The following is a 14,460-nucleotide window of genomic DNA, read 5'->3' on the forward strand; positions in this document are numbered from 1 at the left end:
CACCGTGCGGGGAGAGGGGAGGTACCCACCGTGCAGGGAGAGGGGAGGTACCCACCGTGCGGGGAGAGGAGAGGTACCCACCAAGCAGGGAGAGGGGAGGTACCCACCGTGCGGGGAGAGGGGAAGTACCCACCGTGCGGGGAGAGGAGAGGTACCCACAGTGCAGGGAGAGGGGAGGTACCCACCGTGCAGGGAGAGGGGAGGTACCCACCGTGCAGGGAGAGGGGAGGTACCCACCGTGCAGGGAGAGGGGAGGTACCCACCGTGCAGGGAGAGGGGAGGTACCCACCGTGCGGGGAGAGGGGAGGTACCCACCGTGCGGGGAGAGGGGAGGTACCCACCGTGCAGGGAGAGGGGAGGTACCCACCGTGCGGGGAGAGGGGAGGTACCCACCGTGCGGGGAGAGGGGAGGTACCCACCGTGCGGGGAGAGGGGAGGTACCCACCGTGCGGGGAGAGGGGAGGTACCCACCGTGCGGGGAGAGGGGAGGTACCCACCGTGCGGGGAGAGGGGAGGTACCCACCGTGCAGGGAGAGGGGAGGTACCCACCGTGCGGGGAGAGGGGAGGTACCCACCGTGCGGGGAGAGGGGAGGTACCCACCGTGCAGGGAGAGGGGAGGTACCCACCGTGCGGGGAGAGGAGAGGTACCCACCAAGCAGGGAGAGGGGAGGTACCCACCGTGCGGGGAGAGGGGAAGTACCCACCGTGCGGGGAGAGGAGAGGTACCCACAGTGCAGGGAGAGGGGAGGTACCCACCGTGCAGGGAGAGGGGAGGTACCCACCGTGCAGGGAGAGGGGAGGTACCCACCGTGCAGGGAGAGGGGAGGTACCCACCGTGCAGGGAGAGGGGAGGTACCCACCGTGCGGGGAGAGGGGAGGTACCCACCGTGCGGGGAGAGGGGAGGTACCCACCGTGCGGGGAGAGGAGATGTACCCACCGTGCAGGGAGAGGGGAGGTACCCACCGTGCAGGGAGAGGGGAGGTACCCACAGTGCAGGGAGAGGGGAGGTACCCACCGTGCGGGGAGAGGGGAGGTACCCACCGTGCGGGGAGAGGGGAGGTACCCACCGTGCGGGGCGGGGCGGCACAGGCGGCTGGCCGTCTCCTTGTGGCCGGGGATGTCGGAGCGCCACAGCACGCGCGCTATCTGGCAGTAGGCGGCGGCCATGAAGAGCAGCGGCACGGTGTACAGCACCAGGGTCTTCACCACGTGGAAGGCCATGTCAGTGGCTCCGCTCCAGGAGGGCGCGCACTGTGTCAGGAGGCGGGTGTCCGCCGGCAGTCCCTCCTTGCGCTGGGCGCGCAGCACCACCAGCTCGGGCACGTCTGCGGCCAGACACGTCTCTGCAGGCCACGTGTCAGCACCCTCGTGCCCAACCCCCGCGTGGTAGACTCTTTTCTACTCTGTCCAACACTTCATCCAGACCATCCTCTGTCTCCTGTCAACTCCTACACGTAATGCATGCCAATTTGCATCCCGCATGAATGTGCCCAGGGTTTTCCCTGTGTCAATGCAGGTTTTACCTGGGCCCAAACCTTTCTCTAGTTATAGTCTAGAATATTCAGTGAGGAGAGTTAGTCATGGCTCCAATCGTTGCCATGGCTGGCCAATCCCCTCCTAGCACACGATGCATGCGACCCTCTCCTGCATGGCTAATCCCAGCATGACTAGGCGTATAGGCTTCGGCTTGAGACGTACCTAGGTCCCTCCCTAACCCGGACCCCTCCCAAAGTGTTGAGGGCGCACTGAGAGAATGTTAAGGCGGTGTTAAGGAGGTGTTAGGGCGGTGTTAAGGCGGTGTTAGGGCGGTGTTAAGGCGGTGTTAATGCGGTGTTGGGGGCTTCACTGACCGAAGGCGAGCGCCAGCAGCCAGATGACGAAGATGGCGACCTTGGCGCGACCCGTGGTCGCGCGGGAGCGCAGCGGGAAGCAGATGGCGTACCAGCGGTCCACCGAGATGAAGGTCAAGGTCAGCACTGACACGGCCACCGACACCGTCTGCAACCCCCGCATCCACTCGTCATCCACATTCACACGCGACTGACATGCATGCTACTTGGTACCACATCTCATAAGTGCTTGGCAACCAGCAGGATAATTACCAGACAGGCTACCGCACGAACGTAGTTTTGGACATACGCCAGTGCTGGTTACACTTTATGTCACAAGAAACCTCAATAACAGACAAGAAAAAATGGACATGCAAACACACAGAAACCAAGCTAAAATCAGGCGATGTCAAAAAATTAAAAGCATAGAAAGTACACAGAGTTCCACGGGAGGAATAATGACAGCACAGACGGGCACAACGGATTGACAACGACCCAATTATCAGAAGCCTCAATCAATCTCCGCAAATGTTCAATACATTTCAGCTGAAAACCATGGTGTTTTTTAGGTCCAAGGATGTTCCCTTTAGGTTCAAGTTATTGTTGATCGAATGCTGTGTTCTCTGCGCACGGTCTGTGTGCTGCCTGCACCGGCCCTGGCTTCAGGCCTTGTCGACACAAGCTGGAGGGGCGTATAGGCGCGAGGTGACCACGTCTGTGTGAAGCCCTTTTCCCCTTCAGCTAGTTGTTAGCCGCCCGACACACTGGCTCAAGCATAGTGTTTGCATTGTGGAAACACTTTAAATTACCTTTTTTTTTATGAACGTGGCTATTTTTTGACGACAGAGATTCTAATCCATGCTTATTTACCATCTTCAGACGTTACCAAGCACCATTTGCGGTGTGTTTTGAGTGGGACAATATGGTGATGGAAATGTTAAAAAGTGACTTCAACTACTCACGGCATGCCGTCTCTGCATTTCCTAGCTCCATGCCTATTGGCCCGTTGCGAGCTAGCAAAACGGGCATTGTCGCCTAGCGCTGGTCGCGTGCGGGCGAATGTTGAACTACACTATATATATTTTTTTAATGAAGGTTAACATATAATGTACATGACTGATTATATATATATATATTATGGTAAATTTACTTTACAAACATTGTAATTTTACAATGAATTTGACATCTTTCTAATTACTTTCCTTGCCATTCGTAGCTTTCCGCGCTCATACACTAGCGTGGTAACTGTCAAGATAACTTTCTGCAGTTTTGTATGTGCCTTACTGATCATGATCATTATTTTTTGGCAATGTTTGTATTAAACGTTTAGTAGAGAAGCAAAAAAATTCCATAGTTGTACAGTGAAGTTTTGAAGTTAGTAAGCCCCGAAATGACTTTTTTTTAAGAACTAAACCACCTTCAGCAACTTTATGAGATCACGCAAAACTTCATAAAATCCAGAAGATGGAGCAATCTTAAATTAAATTTCGTTATTTCTTGCCTGAAATATCAGATTTTTTTTGTAGTGAACCGAGTGTTCTTTACTAGTTCTTTACGATCAGATGACGCAAGTTGTTTCAGCTTGGTGTCGTGAAACCAGGTTAAGTCAACACGAGTGGTTGCGACATCAGACCACTTCAGGTTTCCTGAAACAGCGCCGCTCTGGCTGAAGGCCGCCGCAGACGACGTCTCAAGGTCGAAGGGTGAATGTGGCGGTTAAGCGAGCTATTGAAACTCGTTCAGGAATGTAACTCTAGCACTGCGAGCCGCAACGGCCGATAACAAGTTGCGAGTCAAGGGGGGACATCCTAAATTATTTTTTCTAATATGTTTTTTAATAATTTCATAAGATAACCATGCTTAAGTATTCATAGAATTCTCTTTCGACTCAACATTTAATGGTTTTTATGAACCAAGTAAAAACAAAAATTATAAACCTTTTTTGGAACCACTTTTGTCACGAATTAATGCTCAATTTGTGCTGCTCACGGCCGAAATTTCGAAATTTGTGCTAAGTAATCACAAAAGTTATAACCCTTGATAGGTTTGCAGAAAATTTACAGCTGGTGACCACACATCAGAATTTTGAACTGAAACTATGTCAAAAATTAGGCAAAACTTTTGAAGTCTTGCCTGTGAGCAGCACAAATTGAGCACTAATTCTTGACATGTAATTTATATATTAGAAATATATATTTGGAATGGGTGGTCGCCCACTTGACGTCAAGTTGGCGACCACCTTACTATATTCTATACATTTTTATATAACGCAGCACAAATTCTGTTTTCCACAACACAAATTAGCACAAACTGAGTACTAATTATTGACAAATTTGTAACTCTAAATACCAATGTCTCGGGCAGATGCTCTAAGGAGCTTTCCACTGGCTCCTAGCCCATCAGGGCATGTCAGTGTCCAAGGACGTCCTAGCAGACTGTCGTCAGTTAGTAACCCCCGCTGAGGTGACGTCATGATGCAATAATCTCCCCCCCCCCCCCCCCCCGATGCCAGCATGACTACGCAAGCCGGTGGGAGGAATCAAATGAATTAAAATAGCAGCGTTATTATTTTGTTCCTTGTATTAAATATCGTAAAGTAAGCCATCGGAATTCGTGCTGCTTCAATACGATTTGTACAGATTCAGTGAACGTGAAATTTCATCAACACAACTCTTCCGCGATTCATTTTCTTTTTCCGTGGATTGCAACCCGATCGATTCCATTAAAACTTGGGGGTTGTGCCTCGCCGAACTTGGGGCTTCATCTCCGCGACTCGTACTGCTGACGTCTGTCGGCGAGGCCCAGGGCTGGAGTGGCCCTGGGGCATCTGGCCGGGCCACGAGTCTCAAGTGCGCGGCCGTTAGATCGCTAGTCACGTCTCTTGGGGTTTCACGCATTGCGCACCGAACATGCGTGCGCTGTTTGCATCGGTGCACGCGCCTCTGTGACACTTGAAGTGAACTGTGACCACTCAATTTCAGCTAGGTACATACATAATTTATTCACAATTCTGTGTTACAAATCGTACAAACCTTTCAAAACGCCCTCTTATTTAACCTTTTTTTTTTTGCTGTTAAAAACAAAACCGTGAAACGTGACCTCCACAGGAAAGTGAGATTGCCCTTTAATGATATTCGAAATTAGACACCTTCAATGGCTCTTGGATGGTTCGTAAATATCACGTGAACCACCGGAGGAATGCAAAACCGTTGGTATGTCAAGAAAAGCGGCCACCTGAAGTAACTGCTGATATTGAAATGAGACGGCAGAGGTTCGTGGCGAGTCATGTGGTTCCTGCGGACTGCGTGTTGCGTAGCGCGTCTGGCCGTGTGACTGGCTGTGACAAGTGACGTCACGGTGCCTTTCCGGCCATCTGAGGACCAGCTCTGTCGAGTAGTGCTCGCCACGTTCTGCATGCCTAGTAGCAGTGTTACGATAAGCCATGAAGAATAATTTTAATCAAAATTTTGTCATAATTATGATTTAACATCAAAATATATATTTTTTTTCAAATTTCAAAGTCAAATAGAATCATGAAATATTTTACCTATGAAATGTGTTTTTTTATAGTTATAGAAGTACAACATAAGGTGTTTCTTCGAAATTAACACAACACACGCCTCGTTTGCAATCGCACTTTTCGTCAAGGTAAATTTATTTTTAAATAAATTATAAAAAATCAAAAATAAAGCTTCGAAAATTTTATGAAATAATTAAGTATAAATCAAAATTATTTTAAGTTATGGTGTTCGTAAACACATAAACATGTAACACAGTTAATCAAAATAACATCACACGTGTTCTGAATTAACAGTGTAAAAATCCTGATTGAAAATCCCTGAAATTTTAAGTGTTATTTCCACATGTAATAGGTGCGTCGCGTATGGCTACGCTCTGCATGTTAAAAAGCGGTAACTGCTCCAACAGTTGGATTTAAATTGTAGATTTTTTAACCTGCTCCATTTTATCCTATTGATTTTTACAGTATGAAGCGGTGGCCTTGGTTCGCTTATTTATCAGCCAATTGTATGCATTATACATGAGTTCCCAGAGAAATCCCGTCATCAACAGCTCGTCAACTGACCTCTCGATGACTATAGCTTCTCAGACTTGTCACTGTTTCAGATTTGGGCTTTACGCAAGGCGCTGCGGACACCTAAGTTTTGACCAAAAGATTTTAGAAATATTAACAACCACAAAACTTTTGTAATAGTTAATAAAAAAAACATCTCAATTTTGATACAAAGGTTAAAAAAACCTTTGTAACAAGGAAACTTGCTTCATTTTATATTTTTACTGTTCATAAGTCATATTTCATAATGTTTATTTCTAAATATCAATAATATCAATAAAGTTAGAAACCTTGTTACAACTGTTACTGCTTAAGTCATACAGCCAAGAATACGTCATCGGCCATTTAAATTACTCTTTTTGAAATATTAATATGTAAGAAAGTAAGTTATAACTAAATATGTTGCTACTTGATAAACGGGAGACTGTCACAGTCGTGCTGGTTGTGAAGGTGTCTCTAGACGAGCGAGCAAGTGTCTTGACGGTTCTCGTCCTCGCGACCTGCCGTGCGGTGGTCTGGACATCAGACACGCAACACGGGCCTGTGCGAGTTCACAGGAGGGCAGAGGTCGCGGCGCCAGGGCTGTACACTCGCCCGAGCCACGCGCGGCGCAGGGGTGACCAGGAGGGCAGACCGCTCGGTGGGCTGGAGTCGACAGGAGTCCAGGAGAGGGAACAACTCCTGGAGTGTGGACTGCAGGGAACACTACGCCCAATGCTTTAGACTCTTCACCAGTCACAGCACTCTGTGGCGAGTAAACTAGTGTCCCAAGTCTTTTGAAGACTCGCCTTGGAGTCAACGAGTGCGTTTGTTGGAGGTAAGGCATAAACTGTGAATTTTTTGATTTGAATTTGAATTGGAATGTTTTAATACATCACAACTGTTTTAGGAAACCTGTAAATAGCCCGTGTAAACATAAAGTTATTTAATACTATTTTGGTAATGTATTTTGCTGATTTGTCGTGACAGGCATTTAATTTTGATTCCATTGCCAAACTTTAGGAGAAGTGTCATTTAGATCTGCTGAGAGCGATTTGAGTTGGGCTTAATGCATTATGCAAATGGTTTTATTTCATTTACAGACAAAAAGGGAAACAAAGTAATAGTCCCTTCGGATGAAGATCATTTATGGTGACAGTGTGACATTTGTAGATTGTGTAAATAATAGATGAAAAAGGTTATGTTCTTGTCGCTGGTTCATCATCACTGCGTCCTTTCATTTTAGTTGTTGTCTAACCACAACAAGATGAAATAACATTCTTTCTGGGATAGATTCTTTACTTTTGTATTCTAATTAAAATGTATAAGTAAAATATAATGTAAAATAATTTTAAATATTCTTAAATTCTTAAATTCAGTCAAATATGTATTTTACTACAATTTATTGATTGATATTAATTAAATAAACGATGACTGAATTTTAGTTATTTTAATCAGTGTTCAATTAGAGTTTCTAAGTTTTAAATATTATCATTTTCGTTTGATTGTCCAGGATTTAGTTTCATCACAAATAATCAGCAAATGCTTAATATTTCACTATTTATCACCATACGCGAAGCAATATCACTCTGATAATTTTTTTTATTAAATATAAGCTACGCGTGAATTTAGGTTGTGATATATGTAACAGTTCTTCTAAATTTTTTTTAAAAATAATATAAAGTGTATTATAAAATCTCAATCAATGGTAAACACCAATTATGTTGGCAAATCTTTTTTTTTAACAGTATGCAATGTATGCCACAAATCACTCAAAGAGGTTTGGCAACTTCTAAGGCACGACTTCATCCGCATTAGTAGTATAAAAGAGATTTATTCAAAACAAAAAGAAGAAAAGAAATGTAGGTATTTAGTGGCGTTATAAAGCTGATACATCTCAGCAGGCTTGAATACTGCTGGTCTCCCCGAAGCGCGACCCACTAGCATCCTGCCTGTTCCCGCCCGCTCACGTCACATAGCGGGGGCAAACACTGCGGGTTGGTGCGCCAACTCAGAGCCAGAGATCCTTGGGCGTCGTCACGCAATTGGCTCTGAAGCGGCACCCTCAAATAAGATAAAATAAAGAGTGTTTGCCGGGCCAGTCTCCAGTGGCTCACGAAGTGGAGTAACACATAAAGCGTTCCTGTGATGATCTCCGTCAGCATGAATTCCGTCTGCCCGGACGCGGTAATAGCGAGTGCGCAAGACCTCAACCCGCTTCTTCAGGGAGATGGGGTAATGCGAACCTTCAGAGAGGATGGCAGATGCTATTCTTCAGATAGCTATAGCCACGTGTCTCTCTCGCTGTTGAATACAGCCGCAGTTTTAACATTAACGCTCACCGCGATTTCAGCTCTCTTTATTTGTTATTTCTGTCTAGTGAGATGCAAAAACCGATGTGGTAAATCCACAGTAAGGCACATTAACGTGTCACGCGACAGCCATAATCGGTTTCACGATTGTAATTGAATTTAGTACATTGCAGAAAATAGCCTCAAATTTTAACTAAAAAATATTTAAGTAAGGTTTTGTAAACTGTAATAATTTATGTACTTGTAATTTTCCTTTAAATATTAATTTATGACATTTTTATGTATCGAATTTATTTTTCGAAATAATATTATACCTCATCTTGTATTTAAATTAATAATTGCTCTTTTTAAATGTAAAATTAAAAAAAATTATAAAACATCTTAAGATATTTTTATTTATTTGTCAAGTGTTATAATTTTTAAAAAGGTTTACACTAGTCAAAATACTGCACGTAGATTAAAGTGACTAGATACACTCACACACAAGCTTGCTTTTGTGAGTGATAAATTTTCCTTTTTAACTAAGCGTGTTATAGTCAAAGTTTTAAAAAAAATTACAATTTATTATTATTATAGATGGCTGCTTTATCACTTCATCTCATATCAAACTAGGAGACAAGATAATTATTTATTTTTATTCATAATCCGTTCGGTTGTAGCTTTTTATATCTTTATTTTACGTTGTATGGTAAGCATATATTTTCCCCTGAAAAATATTGTAAATATAGACGAATGCTTTATTAAATGTGACAGTCTAAGTTATTATTTTCTTTTACATTTTCTCTGCAAGGGGAAAGCCAATTGGCCGTTGGCAAACACGTTCCTCGTAGAACAACTAACGGAGTGCTGATATTTTAATAAAGCATGCGTCCCTATTTACTGTTCTCTCGGCTAATGAAAGTCGTGCGGAGAGGGAGGGGGTACTGCAGTAGCCAGTAGCCTGCCACGGCAATGCTGTCTCCCTCCCCCTTGCCGGCTACAGCGAGCGCCTGTGCAGAAGACTACCCGCCGAACCGCGCGGCTCGGCGGGCGAGCGGACCCGGGCTGCCAGGGGCAGAGAGGGGTGGTGCTAGCCACGAGATGATGTACGGGACCAGAGACCCGCAGCCTCCCTGGTCCAGACCGAACTGTCTGCACAACCACAGGACATCTCTGTGCCTCTCTGTGTGCCGGAGAAATAATAAATGAAATATAAAACACAAACCCGCCTCCCTCAGTCGGCGCCAGAGGCCGAGCTGCTGCGGGGAGTGGGGAGGGAGGGGTGTGTTGAAGCTCCCTCCATCGCACAGCAATCACGTGACAGCTGCTATTAGCATTCAGAAGCGTTCATTGGTCGGCAGTCGGCGTCGCTCCAAAACTACACCACGCAATCACTCCATCAGACGGCACGCGAAGTGTTCATTAGCAAAATGTTTTATGACTTGATAGTCTTAATTTCCATACAAAATAATATTTGTCCAAACGCAGAAGAATAACTATTTATGAGGCTAGGTAGCTTACATATTTCATTTATTTTTATTTGTAAATAAATATTTTCTGTTTGCTGGTTTTTAAAAAACAGCATGCTTCAATACAGGGGAACTTTGACATATTACTTTTATTATTCTGTTTTCATCGTGAATATTTATTAAATAACACACATCAGGTAAAAAAAAAAATAAGACAGTGACTAAAAACAGAACTAGAATTTATTTTCTAAATTAAATACTGGATATTTGTAAAAAAAATTTGCGAATAAATCTTACTTGGAAATGATCTATTAACAATTATAAAACATTTAAGTACCAGGATTCCAAACTCAGTCAAAAAACATAACTTCAAGTTATTTCCACAAATTAGAAGAAACGATTCTAAGCAAATTTGTATAGTCACTACTTAATTAAAATTAAAAATATTCCTTAATTTAGCAAATAATTGATAATATAAAACACTTAACCACAAACTAACAAACAAAGGATGCTGGATATGACATGTCACAGCATTGGAACGATGTTATAAACACTCAGACACGGGCGGAACACTGTACCTGGAAGTAGAGCACGACCTTGCACAGCGCCGTGCCCATGAACCAGGTCTCTGTTAGAAACATGCAGACACCAGTAGAACACGGTACCTGGAAGTAGAGCACGACCTTGCAGAGCGTCGTGCCCATGTGTTAGAAACACTCAGACACGAGCGGAACACGGTACCTGGAAGTAGAGCACGACCTTGCAGAGCGTCGTGCCCATGTGTTAGAAACACTAAGACACGAGCGGAACACGGTACCTGGAAGTAGAGCACGACCTTGCATAGCGCCATGCCCATGTGTTATAAACACTCAGACACGAGCGGAACACGGTACCTGGAAGTAGAGCACGACCTTGCATAGCGCCATGCCCATGTGTTATAAACACTCAGACACGAGCGGAACACGGTACCTGGAAGTAGAGCACGACCTTGCATAGCGCCATGCCCATGTGTTAGAAACACTCAGACACGAGCGGAACACGGTACCTGGAAGTAGAGCACGACCTTGCAGAGCGCCGTGCCCATGTGTTATAAACATGCAGACACGAGCGGAACACGGTACCTGGAAGTAGAGCACGACCTTGCAGACCGCCGTGCCCATGTGTTAGAAACATGCAGACACGAGCGGAACACGGTACCTGGAAGTAGAGCACGACCTTGCATAGCGCCATGCCCATGTGTTATAAACACTCAGACACGAGCGGAACACGGTACCTGGAAGTAGAGCACGACCTTGCAGAGCGCCGTGCCCATGTGTTATAAACATGCAGACACGAGCGGAACACGGTACCTGGAAGTAGAGCACGACCTTGCAGACCGCCGTGCCCATGTGTTAGAAACATGCAGACACGAGCGGAACACGGTACCTGGAAGTAGAGCACGACCTTGCATAGCGCCATGCCCATGTGTTATAAACACTCAGACACGAGCGGAACACGGTACCTGGAAGTAGAGCACGACCTTGCAGACCGCCGTGCCCATGTGTTATAAACACTCAGACACGAGCGGAACACGGTACCTGGAAGTAGAGCACGACCTTGCAGACCGCCGTGCCCATGTGTTAGAAACATGCAGACACGAGCGGAACACGGTACCTGGAAGTAGAGCACGACCTTGCATAGCGCCATGCCCTAGTGTTATAAACACTCAGACACGAGCGGAACACGGTACCTGGAAGTAGAGCACGACCTTGCACAGCGCCGTGCCCATGAACCAGGTCTCTGTTAGAAACATGCAGACATCAGTAGAACACGGTACCTGGAAGTAGAGCACGACCTTGCATAGCGCCGTGCCCATGTGTTATAAACACTCAGACACGAGCGGAACACGGTACCTGGAAGTAGAGCACGACCTAGCACAGCGCCATGCCCATGTGATAGAAACATGCAGACACGAGCGGAACACGGTACCTGGAAGTAGAGCACGACCTTGCACAGCGCCGTGCCCATGAACCAGGTCTCGGTGATGTCCCACACCACGGACGGCGGCAGGCAGAACAGGATGACCATGAAGTCGGCGACGGCGAGATTGACGATGAAGTAGTTGGTGACGGTGCGCATGGAGGGGTTACGGAACACTGCCACGCAGACCAGCGCGTTGCCCACCAGCCCCACCACGAACACTGCGGCGTGCATGGCGACCAGCGCCCACTCGTACCTGCGGCAGCGAGCGGAACTAACTCCTGCAGCGCACACGTTGTTGGTTTCTAATGGGCTGCATATAACATTTTAATTTTTTACTTCCCTAGCATTTTTTTCTGTAACGAATAATTTTTACAGTTATCGTTTATTGTAAGAAGAAGGGAGAGATAAGTCGCTCATTATATATTACTCTAATTTTGGGCGGTAAATTGCGCGAAGATTCGTGTTCAACATCCTTTGCGCAGCTTTCCCCCTCCACCATGTTATTACTGTAAACGAATATCCGTCGACGATATTTGTTGCAGGCTACAATACTGCATTTACTTCCCCCCACCCCTATTACTTATATCAAAAACATGCCTCATACATAGAAGCTGCAGGAATTGTGTTCCAAGTGGTCTATATTGAATGCTCGTGTTATGTAGGAACGTCTTTTACACAAACTTTACATGAGAGTATCGTGTATATAATAATAATAATAATAGTGTGTATTTATTACTAGTTTTAACGAAATCATCAAACAATTGGCTTAATAACAATGTATAAAAAAAACTAAAATAATTTTAGGTTTTCTTTTCTCAAAGCAAATAATTACTTTAAATTGCTTTTTGGAAAAAGTTGGGAGTTCTAAAAGTTTACTAACTGCTGTAATTTTAGTTTGACCAACATTTTCATTATAATAAACTCATAAAGAAGTCTAACAGCTGAACTGGACCCGCTCGTTCACTAAACACTGCCTCCGAGCCCGCCACACCTGGGCCCTGCAGAGCTCCACACGACGGGGCCTACCGTCTCGGGAACACGTGCTCCTCGACCATGGCCAGGTACTCGTCCTCCGACACGCAGTAGTCGTTGCTGCAGCCCAGCGAGTCGTTGCGCCGCCCCATGGCTGCGCGCCGCGACGCTACTGCCGAGCGGCGGGCCGAGGGCTGCAAGGGCGCCGCCGCGCGCAGGCGTCGCGACGCCCTGCCTCCCCTGCGACGCGCCCTGCCTCCCCCGCGACGACACTGCCAGAGCTCAGGTGTGGAAGCCTCAGATGTACATCGAGTTCTGTCCCCGCCCGAACACGCCCGAATATTCACCTTCGGCCAACCTCGGGGTTCATTTATATATAGGCATATATATATTTATTTATTTATTTATTTATTTATACTAGATAATGCCCGGCATGCGTTCCAATGCCTCAATCAATTTTTTAATTTATTAATAATGTAATTTTTTAAACGTATACTAACCATCTCTCTTTATCTCTCTAATTCTCTATATCTCTCTCTATCTTTCTATTTATATCTCTATCTCTCTATATATCTTTCTACATATATATATCTCTATATATCTTTCTAGCGGACCCGACAGACATTGTCCTGCCCAAATGTACTTTTTGTGAGATATGGATATGGCGGTAAGTATTTCTACGCTGGACATTTTGTATCTTCTCATTATACATACCCCTCCTCTTGGGCACGCCACTGCCGTTACCAAAAACCTTTCCCATGGTTACGCAGAAGGCAACAACAATGCAAAAGCCCGTTGCCATGGAGACTAATTATCAACAATGCTTAGTTTTTTTGCTTTTAAAGCGTGTTTTTTTAGTTTTTTCTTAACTCAGAATCGAGATAAAATATCCAATTGTGAATCTAAACCATCCTCGAATCCCCGTGAACTCACACACAAAATTTCATCAAAATCGGTCCAGCCGTCTAGGAGGAGTTCAGTGACATACACACGCACACAAGAAATATATATATAAACATTTCTCTGTTTATTTTAATGTAGCTATACTAACTTAACTAACAGTCCATAGTGTTTTAATGTAGCTAACCTAACCGACCACTTTTAATATATTTGAATTCATTTTTCCTGCGCAAAAATAAAACAAATCCCGAGGTTGGCCGAAGGTGAATATTCGGGCGTGTTCGGGCAGGGACAGAACTCTATGTACCTACATCTTAGGCTTCTCGAGATTCAGCTACTCTTCGAGCTGACAGTCTCACGTGTTGTCACTGGATATCTTCTGCGTTTATCAGTGCCATCGTCGTTGTTTCATCCATGGTACTTGTTTATCATCATGTTGTGTTTTTTATGTTTGCTGCGTTGTCCATGATTTTTTCTCTGCCTGCATTTAATCTGACTCGTCGTTGTTAGTCCACTGTGTTCGTCTGTCTTGTTATATTGTTGTCCCCCCCCCCCTTCCTGACTAAATTCCTTCAACGGAATTCTTGTGCTGTATGATATTTACATGTTGAACATTTTTTTTGTCCGTGTTGTGGTCGATATGTTCTCCAAATTACTTGTCTAGTATAATCGTTGTTTCTGTTTGTCCGACATCAGCTGATTCAGTCTTGTTTTCTGTGAATTTTATTATCAAAATATTTTTATTTGTTCCTTTGATTTTCGGAAATTTTTCCATGACAAACAGTGCAAAACTGCAATGGCGTATGTCCAAAAAAACTGCATTAAATAACTGGTTTTTACGGTAAAAGTTCGTTTCATCAAAAAAAATTTCAGTCAAAGGTTTTGGATAGTGTAAAGAATTGTTCAATAGATTATAACGGTTCTGAGATTATGTCTACTAAAAAAGTTTTTTTTTTGTCTTTCGATTTTTGTTATTTCCACCCG

At 44.9% G+C, this 14,460-nt stretch overlaps 1 protein-coding gene across 1 annotated transcript in view; it reads right to left on the reverse strand.

The window, feature by feature from the left end:
* LOC134538573 (orexin/Hypocretin receptor type 1-like) overlaps window positions 1-14,460 on the reverse strand; it is a 40,863-nt gene that overhangs the window by 9,230 nt on the left and 17,173 nt on the right. The window contains exons 5-8 of the mRNA XM_063379997.1: window positions 12,631-12,816; window positions 11,611-11,857; window positions 1,853-2,000; window positions 1,070-1,327 (exon numbers count right to left, since the gene is read on the reverse strand). Of these exons, the coding sequence (XP_063236067.1) occupies window positions 1,070-1,327; window positions 1,853-2,000; window positions 11,611-11,857; window positions 12,631-12,816 (839 nt within the window). The remainder of the gene's footprint in view (window positions 1-1,069; window positions 1,328-1,852; window positions 2,001-11,610; window positions 11,858-12,630; window positions 12,817-14,460) is intronic.

Source organism: Bacillus rossius, chromosome 13 (assembly GCF_032445375.1).
Source record: "Bacillus rossius redtenbacheri isolate Brsri chromosome 13, Brsri_v3, whole genome shotgun sequence".
NCBI classification, from domain to species: Eukaryota; Metazoa; Arthropoda; class Insecta; order Phasmatodea; family Bacillidae; genus Bacillus; species Bacillus rossius.